Below are 12,166 nucleotides of genomic sequence, written 5' to 3' on the forward strand. Positions count from 1 at the left end.
CTTGCGATGCATATGAAAGGAGATCATTCTACTGTTACAAATTTGTGCCTTATTTCTAATTTGAATTTGTCTTGCTTTAACTTTCAGCCATGGGTAGTTGTCATGCCTTTCTTTGCTAAATTAAATAGCCCTTTAGTATCTGGTACACACACTGTAATAAAGTCACCTTTTGATCTTCCTGACATTCCCGAGCGAATCCTCGTGTGCTAGATACAGGGGAGCACGCCTACATTCAGATTCACCCTCTTCTGAAGCTAACATAGCAAAATTCGACTATCAGAAAGAACTGCAATGAAACAAAACCTTTCCGATACTGAGAAAAGGTCCCTTTAGAAACTGGCCCCCTCCCTGCTACAGCTTTAATCCACCAGCGCTGAGATAGGTTGCCCAAACAAACCAAACCCATAATGGAAAAGTCAGACTAAGTTACATAAGAACATAAGAACGGCCGTACTGGGTCAGACCAAAGGTCCATCTAGCCCAGTATCTGTCTACCAACAGTGCCAATGCCAGGTGCCCCAGAGGGAGTGAACCTAACAGGCAATGATCAAGTGATCTCTCTCCTGCCATCCATCTCCATCCTCTGATGAACAGAGGCTAGGGAAACATTGTTATAGTCCCAGCATTCACAACCTCTGCAGGTAAGGAGTTCCACAAGTTGACTGTGCACTGTGTGAAGAAGAACTTCCTTTTATTTGTTTTAAACCTGCTACCTATTAATTTCATTTAGTGACCCCTAGTTCTTGTATTATGGGAATAAGTAAATAACTTTTCCTTATCCACTTTCTCCACATCACTCATGATTTCATATACCTCTATCATATCCCCCCCTTAGTCTCCTCTTTTCCAAGCTGAAGAGGCCTAGCCTCTTTAATCTCTCCTCATATGGGACCCTCTCCAAACCCCTAATCATTTTAGTTGCCCTTTTCTGAACCTTTTCTAGTGCTAGAATACCTTTTCTGAGGTGAGGAGACCACATCTGTACACAATATTCGAGATGTGGGCGTACCATGGATTTATATAAGGGCAATAATATATTCTCAGTCTTATTCTCTATCCCCTTTTTAATGATTCCTAACATCCTGTTTGCTTTTTTGACTGCCTCTGCACACTGCGTGGACATCTTCAGAGAACTATCCACGATGATGCCAAGATCTTTTTCCTGACTCGTTGTAGCTAAATTAGCCCCCAGCATATTATGTGTATAGTTGGGGTTATTTTTTCCAATGTGCATTACTTTACATTTATCCACATTAAATTTCATTTGCCATTTTGTTGCCCAATCACTTAGTTTTGTGAGATCTTTTTGAAGTTCTTCACAGTCTGCTTTGGTCTTAACTATCTCGAGTAGTTTAGTATCATCTGCAAACTTTGCCACCTCATTCTTTACCCCTTTCTCCAGATCATTTATGAATAAATTGAATAGGATTGGTCCTAGGACTGACCCTTGGGGAACACCACTAGTTACCCCTCTCCATTCTGAGAATTTACCATTAATTCCTACCCTTTGTTCCCTGTCTTTTAACCAGTTCTCAATCCATGAAAGGATCTTCCCTCTCATCTCATGATAGCTTAATTTACATAAGAGCCTTTGGTGAGGGACCTTGTCAAAGGCTTTCTGGAAATCTAAGTACACTATGTCCACTGGATCCCCCTTGTCCACATGTTTGTTGATTCCTTCAAAGAGCTCTAATAGATTAGTAAGACACGACTTCCCTTTACAGAAACCATGTTGACTATCGCTCAACAGTTTACGTTTTTCTATGTGTCTGACAATTTTATTCTTAACTATTGTTTCGATTAATTTGCCTGGTACAGACGTTAGACTTACCGGTCTGTAATTGCCGGGATCACCTCTAGAGCCCTTTTTAAACACTGTTGTTACATTAGCTAACTTCCAGTCATTGGGTACCGAAGCCGATTTAAAGGACAGGTTACAAACCTCAGGTTCTATGTGCTTCGTTTAAAGGACACACTCGCATGGGATCTGCATTCATGTGCAGAAGCTGTGTGTACTGGGAATAAATGCAGAGACTCAGAAAGAAAGAGAAGAAAAAACAGAAAATATTTCCTCTTTTTTTGAGTAGATACTTTAACACCCTCCCCACTCCAGATCAGTCTGGCCTCTGGTTGGGAAAAGACAGATGGGCAGACTTTATTCTATAACTCCTTTGTAGTCACTAAGTAAATCCTACCAAACCCTTTACCTGTGCAGGGTAGACTTTGTAACCAAATCTTAAGCAACAACATTAAAATAAAAAGCAGAAAGCAGCATTTGTGAGGAAGGCAGTAACCTGTTTCACACCACAGATAAGGAGGAATAATAGTAAACAAGTCTGTAAGACTCTCCCAACTGGAACTGGATCTTACCAGCGATGTCGCAGAGTTCTGCATCAGATGCATTAGCCAGGGCTTCCTCCAGCTCTGGCTCCAGGGTTACTCTTTCCAAAACAGGATCAATTGGCTTCTCCTTGGGGACCCAGACTTTTCCTATAAATATAAAGTGATGTCAATAGCATTCCGGCTGCTGGCTCCTGTTTAGCGATCACTGAGTCAGATTTACTTGGTGCACAGATTCACTTCCAAAGAATTCTAGGTGAAATTCTCTGCAGGGCAGCAGACTGGCAGAAGGACGTATACGGTGATTAGTTCTGCTGCTGACCCTCTGCATGGAGTGTGTTCTGCCCTCTGACTAGCTTCACCCAGAGGATGAGTTACAGATCCTAGAGCAGTGAGCAAAGAAACTCTAACCAGAATTAGGAAGTCACAGGCGAGCAGAATGTAGCCCACACTCCAGAGCTCTGCAAATCCATCTCATATTTATTCTAAATGGGCTCCTTCAACTGCCTGGGTCAGAAGTGAATTGCCTGACTTCTTAGGCCCAGGTATTTTATATATTTACTGGTTTCAGAGCAGCAGCCATGTTAGTCTGTATCCGCAAAAAGAACAGAAGTACTTGTGGCACCTTAGAGACTAACACATTTATTTCAGCATAAGCTTTTGTTCCATTCCATGCATCCGAAGAAGTGGGCTGTAGCCCACGAAAGCTTATGCTCAAATAAATGTGTTAATCTCTAAGGTGCCACAAGTACTCCTGTATATATTTACTGGCCTCTCTATAACAACAGGACCTACAAACTGAACAACATTTATCAAAAACACACAGTGCTCGGAGCTCACACATGTCCCGCCCTTCATAGAAACATGCCTGGCTGAAGGCATCCAGCTACCTAGACCAGGACAGACCACAGCAAATGCACAATAGAAAAGCAGACAAAAACATTTAGCCAAAGCCTAGCAGCCTGATCTGGAGCTGGCTCGAGCTGTGATCTGAAGGGCAGTCAGGAAGCAAGTTCCAGAGGCAGGTCCTGCCCCTCCACTGACCTTGGAAACATAGCACCACAGCATCTCTCCAAGAGACTTCCGCTCATGTGCAACCTAGGGAAGGAGAGGCCTCAAGTTCAAAAGGGTTTGGGTAACCCAATATCCCAGTTCTATTCACACATAGTCAGGGGATTGCAGGCTCACTGCGACCACTGGTCACACTGGAAAATATTACCGTGGCTTACATAGGAGTAAAGACAGGTCTCTACTGGAACTCCACGCTCCCTCCCCAGGTTTCTGGAGTGGTGGTTGTTGATGGTTCAGACTAGAAAGCCCAAATCCAAACCAACCCCTGTGGTTCTGAGTTTGAGTTTTCCACATCCAATCTGGATTTAGTGCCAAGTCAGGAGAAGTCTGGTGAGAATCACTGATTTCATGAGATTTCCGCCACTTGAGACCAAAAATCTCAGGAAACCAATTCACAGGGACTTGGACTGTCTAATCCAAGGCCAAAGACTAATCTGGGTCTGAGCAGGAAAGAGCAACCACATACACTCACAGGCACACGTCTCAAAATAACTGTGAGAGAGGAGGGCAGAGGTAGTTACGGCAAATCAGAGGGCATGGGTAGAAGTATTGCAGAGAGAGGGAGAGAAGCCACAGAATGTGAGGAGAAGATGTGCACCATCAAGGGAAATGGCACCAGGAGGGCAAGTCTTACCCTGCAGATTAACAGGGCACCGTGTACTCTAAAGTCTGGTGCTGCAGGGGATACCGAGTTGTATAGAGAGAGAAACTGGAGTCTGAGGAAGTTTCTGAGTGACGACCACAGAGATGGGGAGACACCTACGGACAACAGAGAGGGCAGGGAAGGGTGCAGACAGCGCTGTGGTGTCGGGAAAGACAGTGGTCCCAAAAGAGGGGTGAGGGGTATGCCCAGCTAGTGCAGAACCCTAATCATTATGGGTCTACAGAAGCTGCCATCCAAAAATCTCAAAGCACTTTACAGACTTTCCTGAACGTCCCCTTGCCACATGTTGCCCTCTACCTCACTCGAGCGGCTGCAGAGGTTCAGGAAGTTGAGGTGACTTGCCCAGGGTCAGAGGCAGCCATAGGCTTTGCATCATGGCAGGGTAGGAAGTCCAGCTTCAGCCCTGAGTCCCAGCTAGAGATCATTCTTCTTCCTCGAGGCACTGGGACACTTCCTGCCTGACTGCTTGGAGCCAGATACCTTTTCCTGGACAAGCTGTAACCAGGCTGTATGTCTGCTGGAGTGCAGCTGGCAGCCAGCTGATGGAAGGAAGACAGGGGCAGGGGCTGGGAGAAAATGTTTGTTTGCTCTGATTTGCCATCTGGATCAGAGAGCTCAGCTGAAACAGAACCTTTCTCTGGGAAGCCAACGGAAACACCTTGTCTAGACTAATTGGGAAGACCTTAGCCAATCAGGGACCCAGGAGAGAGAAATGGGTCTTACCCTCTGTGGCCTTTTCTAACAACATTTGCTCAAACTCCAAATCAGCATCAAATATGTGCAGCTTCCAAACACGTGCAGACGCCTGGTGAACAACACAGCTCTCATCAACTGTGATCACATCACTACTGCAGGCTGAACTCAAAAAAGCCCGGGTGAAGGAAAAGCAGGAGCAAAGCAGCAGCGAGAGTGATGGGGAGAGCACAGGTCAGCAGCACCAACTGGATTTCCTCTAGCACCCAGCAGCACCCAGGGCAGTGCCCACAGCATGACCTCCAGTGGCCGCACTGCAGGAGAGCCAGGCTGCGGCAGTGACCCCTCACATGGGGCACTCCAGTTACGCAGTCCTCTCAGAGGCTGCTGGGAATGGGAGGGGTCTGGGCCTGGAGAAGCAGACCCACAGCTGGTGTTAGACTTGCTGGGACCCAAGGACCTGGAGAGAGCACACAGGCAGACAAGGTTGATAACATCATCTGGCTCCTCACTCTCCCGTGACTCAAGCCGCTCTCACAGGCCCGCACTAGTGTGGTGGGGGCGGACAGCTGCTGTATTTTCAATAGTTTTGATCTGTTGTCACTCAGCCTGTGGTAGGGGGGACACAGCTGGACACAGAAACTTTCACCATTCACCATCCCAGTGCATTGGGAGAATAATGCAAATCTTTAGACCCATGTAAAAAATCCAGGAGATTAAATTGTTTTTCTGGCAACTGGCAAATCCATAAAAAAACCCAGCGAGGCCGATCAAATCCTGGCCAGGTGGGAACCCTATCTGCAGGCCCCACAGTTTGAACACCTCTGCTTTAGTGTGATTTATTTCCACTTGTAGGGATGAAATTACTGTCATACTCGCATGACATTTACCCACAGACACTCTGGAGCTATGATATATCTTAACTTCATGGGGCCCCCTCTGGCGTGGTGGGGCAGCCCCAGCTCATTGCAAGGGAGGAGAGAGAACGACACGACAGTGCTCTGGAACAATGGTTCTCAACCTGAGGTCCACGGACTATATCTAAGGGGTCTGCAAAATAATTAGATCGAACAGAATTCAACTCTATGTACAGACAATAGATTTCCAAAGGGGTCTGCACCTCCATTTGAAATTTTCCAAGAGGTCTGCAAATGAAAAACAGTTGAAAACTCCTGCTCTGGAAGCCTGAAGCCGTACCTAGGCCAGACACAGCTTGTACAGAACCAAACACCTGTGGGGCAGACACTGTGTTTGAGGAGAGCGGAGCACCAGCTGGGGCTTTCCCCAGGAAACTGATGACTTGCTGTAGAGGTAAGAAATCTCTGGGGAAAAGGAACCAGACACTTTCAGGCGTAGATGATAAACAGAGCACTGACACCCTTGAGAACTATTCCCATGAATTCACTGGCTTTGTTCTTTGTTCCCCCCACCTCCCCCCACTCCCATGATGGTCAGATCTTCTTAGCCTACCAGGTGATAGCTTGGTAATACAGACAGAGAGCACTCCTGCTGCCTCAGGCCCCCAACCACTCGTTACTCCAGGTCCCCTTAAATCCCCCGGAGGGTCCAGTGGGTAGGGACTCCCCTTTCTGCACCTCAGTTTCCCCTCCCACCTTTGCTCTGTTAGACTGAAAGCTCTTTGGGGCAGGAATAATCTCAGACTACGTCTGTACAGTGCTTAACACAAGGGGACCCTAACCATGGTGGGGATCTCTAGTGCTACTGTCATGATGAACTCCCATGGCACGGGGGCAGGAAGAAGTGGGGTGGGGTGAGAGCTTGGGAGAAGGGGTGAGGTGGGGGGTCGAGCACCCCCAGGAACTTGGGAAGTTGGCACCTCTGCCCCAGACACCTCTGTCATCTCTATCTTTGCGGGCAGGACTGTGGCTACAGGGAGGTGCAGCCTCCCCATCAGCTTCCCACCGCCTCGTCAGTTCCCTCATTCTGATACCTCCCATCACTCACCCCAGGGCTGCTCCATCTTCTACGCCAGGGCAATGGAGTGCCAGGGGTGCTCTCCCTACTAGGGGCGGCTGGGACCAGAGCAGCAGCCAGGAGACTGATGGGCCTATGTGTGGGGAAGGGAGGCGGTGGCAGTGCCAGAGTTTTCGGCGCGGAGAGGAACATCGCAGCATTTCCTGAGGGAGGGCTCCTCGCAGCCTGTCCCGGTCTGCCTGACTGGCTACTTGCCTGCTGTGCAGGGGTGCTGGAGCAGGGTATATAGTGGGGGTGCCAAGAGCCATTGACTCAAATTGTAAACCCTGCATATGATGGAAAGCCCATCAAGCCAGGGGGTGCAGCAGCCTCCCAGCACCCCTAGTTCCAGCACCTGTGCTGCTGGGGAAGCTAGGCCTGTCAGGAGGTTGTCATCTCTTGCCAGCGAGAGAGTCCCAAGTCTGTCCCCCTGAGCAGTGAAAGCAGAAGTCCAGAGGCCTGCCCTGCACCATGAGGTGAGATCGTCCCCCTCCCCGTACTGCACAGGGAGATCAGGGACTTCTCTCACTGGCCAGAAGGGTCAGTCACCCTGGAGCAGCCACGCTTTCAGCATTATACAGCTAGTGTCAGCCGAGAAGCTAGAGGGGCATGTTTTCAAAATGCTGCTGCAGGGACGGATTTGTTTCAGCTCTTCTGCTGGAGGAACTTGTGACCAGAGAGTCACAGAGCAGTAGTGCAAGGGGAGAAGTCACGCACAGCACACAGAGAACCAGTACGCGTTTGGAAAATGGGCCTGGCAAAGGAGACAGCATGCATGGAGCTCTCAGCATGGAATGTCACCCAGCACTATTTCTGTCCTCTGTCTGAAAGTAGGGTCAGCAATGATACACTAACTGAAAAGGAGAACAAAGACTATGCTGCCACAGCTGTTAAGAAGCAGCACACAGCCTGAATGTGGCTATATTTAGGCTGCACAAAGCAGCAACTGTGTTGTGCTGTCTCTCAAGATGAAATGGAAAGCCACAATGTGCGGTGCATGGTACTTCATGGAACAGCCCATTTTCACTTTCCATTCCATGTGTGATTTCACTGAAACAAGGGGAAGGTGTTTTACGGTGTTACTGTAGCCACTCTGGCAAAAATATAATGTCTTGTCTGTTCTCGTAACAGCACTTTGTTTGATTTATGAGCATTTTAGATTAAAATGGCTGGAAGGCATTGAGAGATTGACAATCTCAGCTCTGAGCTGACATATAAAATTTAAACTGCATCACTGTTTTCTTTTTCCACTAGAAGTCTGATTCCTTGCCAGCACTGAGCCGAGAGGATAAATATACATAAATTGTGTTGGAACTATACAAAGCCTGTGACCTGTCCCTGACTTTTATTAACAATAACAGTGACAAAATGGGGCTGAGCCCCAGCCCCACTGCAGTAGTGGGGGAGTCCAGCACTCGCCGCTACTGTGGCTGGGAGCTCTGAACTCCCCCAGCTGCCCGCAGCGGCTTGGAGCTCTGGGTCCCCTGGCTGCTTGTGGCTGCTGAGAGCTCAGGGGACATGCTGCCTGGAGCTCTGGGTCGCCTCGCTGCTCACAGCGGCTGGGAGCTCCAGGTCCCCACATTGTATCTAGGAGCTGCAGGGACCCCACCTTCACCCATGGCAGCTTGGACCTCCAGACCATCGTGGCTGGGAGCTGTAGGGGGCCCCACTGCTCATGGCAGCTCAGAGCTTCAGCTGACAGCTCCAGCCCTCTGCACCGAGACTGAAGCGGAAAATGTCACAGAGGTCACAGAAGTCATGGATTCCGTGACTTCAATGACATAATCTTAGCCTTAGCAATAATGCCCAGTACCCTTATTTAACAAGGAAATTACAGCTGTTCAGAAACATTTTGATGGGATAACATTCTGTCAGAATATGCAGTTCTATCACAATCAAAATGCTTCCCAAAACTGACACATGCAGTGTTGTTGTCGCCATGTTGGTCCCAGGATATGAGAGACACAAGACAGGTGAAGTAATATCTATTGGACCAACTTCTGTTTCATCTCAAATTTAGCTGCAACCTCTGAGTACTTTTCCCAGATTTCAAGAAGAGCTCCGTGTAAGCTAAAAATCTTGTCTCTCCCACCAGCAGAAATTGGTCCAATAAAAGATATTACCTCACCCACCTTGTCACACAAAATTGAATAATTTTTGCCAGAATTTCATTTTTGAAGAAAACCAGGGAGAAAAGTGTTCTGATAATGTCAAAACATCTCATTTCCATTTTTTATTTTGTACTATAAGATAAAATTTAAGAAGTCAAAATAGAAACAAAATGTTTTGATTGACAGGAAACAAATTTGTTTAGGAATTTTCCTTTGCATAGAACTTCAAAATGTTCAGGTTTGTTCCAATCTCAATCCTTCTCAAAATGGAATTTCTGTCCTCTGCACAGCTCTAAAGATAGGATTGTGTACACACACACACACACATACACGCACTCTACTCTTGGATCTATTTACACTTGTCTAGGACAACACTAGCTTTTCAGTGCCTGTTGCTAGTATCCTTTTCAGTACCATGGGAAGGGAGCATGTCTAGTGATTAAACATAAGAATGGCCATACTGGGTCAGACCAAAGGTCCTTCTATAGACCAGTATCCTGTCTTCCGACAGTGGTCAATGCCAGGTGCCCCAGAGGGAATGAACAGAACAGGTAACCATCAAGTGATCCATGTCCTGTCACCCATTCCCAGCTTCTGGCAGTCAGAGGCTAGGGACACTCTCAGAGCATGGGGTTACATTCCTGCCCATCCTGGCTAGTAGCCATTGATGGACCTATACTCCATGAACTTATCTAGTTCTTTTTTGTACTCTGTTATCATTTTGGTCTTCACAACATCCTCTGGCAAAGAGTTCCACAGGTTGACCATCCACTGTGTGAAGAAACACTTCCTTTTGTTTGTTTTAAACCTGCTGCCTATTAATTTCATTGGTGACCCCATAGGTGCTGGAACTAGAGGTGCTGTGAGTGCTGCCACACCCCCTGAATTGAAGTGGTTTCCATTCACATGCAGGGTTTACAGTTTGGTTCAATGGCTCTAAGCACCCCTACTATAAAAATTGTTCCAGCAAACCTGAGTAACACTGGTTCTTGTGCTATGTGAAGGGGTAAATAATACCTCCTTATACACTTTCTCCACACCAGTCACAATTTTATAGACCTCTGTCATTCCTCCCAGCTCATTGTCTCTTTTCCAAGGTGAAAAGTCCCAGTCCTTTTAATCTCTCCTCTGCGACATTGCACTCTACATGATTTTATGAAAATATGCTAATGAGTGTGAATATAATGTAACTGGAATATGCTTTATGCAAAAAGTTTCTTGTAAGGTATCATTACAAAGCTTATAATCTACTGAGTGTGGTTATTCTATTTGTATGTATGTATTATTCTTGTATTTGAAACTAGAAATATGAAATATTACTCTGAGGTCCTATTGTAACTATGCGAAGTGTGGGCCATTAATGGTGGTTTGGAATCTTGATGGCTCCCATTAACCACAACAATTGACTGCAGATGCCTCTGTTTGCTTGTAAGACTTCCTGTATATGTGTGCGCTGGCAAGTGGGTAATGAAGTCTTGCAGTGACATGTGATCATGTTACCAGAACTGGAATCCATCTTTAACCTGGTGCCTTTCCATTTAGAAGGAGGGGTGGGAACCCAGAGAGGGACAAAGGATTCTCGCCTTGTGCAAAAGCTATATAAGGGGGTGGAACAGAACAAAGGGGGCTGCAGTCATGAGAAATCCCCTAGGTACCACCTGAGCTGGAACAAGGGCTGAACCAGGGGAAAGGACTGTGCCCAGACTAGGAAGGCATCCAGTCTGTGAAAGCAGCTTATTGGAACATCTCTGAGGGTGCGATTTCATCTGTAACCACTTTTTTTTACTGTATTAGGCTTAGATTTGCATGTTTTGTTTTATTTTATTTTGTTTGGTGATTCACTTTATTCTGTCTGTTATTACTTGGAACCACTTAAATCCTACTTTTTGTATTTAATAAAATAACTTTTTACTTATTAATTAACCTAGAGAATGTATTAATACATTCGGGGTGGGGGGCGGAAGAGACAGTTGTGCATATCTCTCTATCACTGTTATAGAGGGTAAACAATTTTTGAGTTTATCCTGTATAAGATTTATACAGGGTAAAACTGATTTATTTGGCGTTTGGATCCTATTGGGAGTTGGGTACCTGGGTGTTGGAGACAGTAGCAGTTCTTAAGCTGTTTTCAGTTAAGCCTGCAGCTTTTGGGGGACATGATTCAGTTCTGGGTCTGTGTTTGTAGCAGGCTAGCGTGTCTGGCACAACCAGGCAGGGCACTGAAGTTCCAAGAGAAAATGGGCTCAGAGGCAGTCTCAGAACATCAGGTGGCAGTTTCCAAGTGGGTTTCTGTGATCCAACCCATCACACTCTCATCATCCAGAAGCTGTTTCATACCCCTGATCATTTTTGTTGCCCTTTTCTGAAACTTTTCCAGTTCCAATATATCTTTTTAGAGATGAGGCAACCAGATTTGCACACAGTATTCAAGGTGTGGGCATACCATGGATTTATATAAAGGCAGTACGGTATTTACTGTCTCAATATCTAGCCCTTTCCTAATGGTTCCCATCATTCTGTTCACTTTTTTGATTGTGGCTGTACATTGAGTGGATGTTTTCAGAGAACTATCCATGACTCTAAGATCTTTCTTGAGTAGTAACAGCTAATTTAGATCCCATCATTCTGTATGTATAGTTGGAATTATGTTTCCCACTGTGCATAATTTTGCACTTATCAACGCTGAATTTCATCTGCCATCTGACTTTTAGTTCCCTGGTTAGAGCAGAGAACTAAAGCCAGGATTGTCAGCAAATGCATGCAACTTTTGGGTCCTATTCCTGGCTCTGTCACCTTGGGCAAGTCACTTAACATCTCTGTATCTAAATGTAATATAAATACATATCTACCTCCACAGAGTGTTAGAAACACTTTATCTAGCTGTAAAGATCATTGGAAGGAATTACAATTCCTAATACCTCAGACTCTGGAGAGGCTAAATGCCTATAATACATTCCCCCTGCACCACTGCCTATTGCCTTATGGAGGCACATTGGCTAGTTAAGGTTGTGCTGTGACTTGATACTTAAGGCATTTTAATCCTTCTATTTTACACCATGGCCACTGAATTTAGTCCTTTCATTTATCATCATGCCTCTGCCAAGGACAACGGCATTTTCACTAAAATGTACTGACTATGGCAGAGGAAAGAGCCCTGAGCGCTGTGGTGCACCCAGATCAACGCCAGAGCACAGGACTAGGGCAGCTCTCAGGGCCAGTGCAGGGGGAAGCTGACAAACTGCTCAGACCCACCAGCACCGCCCAGCCAACCACCAACTCCCCAGCTGCATTCTCACAGACAAGCCCACTGACT

The 12,166-nt window shown here is 46.3% G+C and overlaps 1 protein-coding gene across 3 annotated transcripts in view; it reads right to left on the bottom strand.

Annotated features, from left to right (window-relative positions):
• Positions 1–12,166, bottom strand: part of TMOD1 (tropomodulin 1) — a 94,173-nt gene that overhangs the window by 50,821 nt on the left and 31,186 nt on the right. For all 3 annotated transcript variants that reach the window (XM_050948315.1, XM_050948317.1, XM_050948316.1), the window contains exon 4: positions 2,371–2,490. In XM_050948315.1, the coding sequence (XP_050804272.1) occupies positions 2,371–2,490 (120 nt within the window). The remainder of the gene's footprint in view (positions 1–2,370; positions 2,491–12,166) is intronic.

Source organism: Gopherus flavomarginatus, chromosome 3 (assembly GCF_025201925.1).
Source record: "Gopherus flavomarginatus isolate rGopFla2 chromosome 3, rGopFla2.mat.asm, whole genome shotgun sequence".
In the NCBI taxonomy this organism is placed as follows: domain Eukaryota; kingdom Metazoa; phylum Chordata; order Testudines; family Testudinidae; genus Gopherus; species Gopherus flavomarginatus.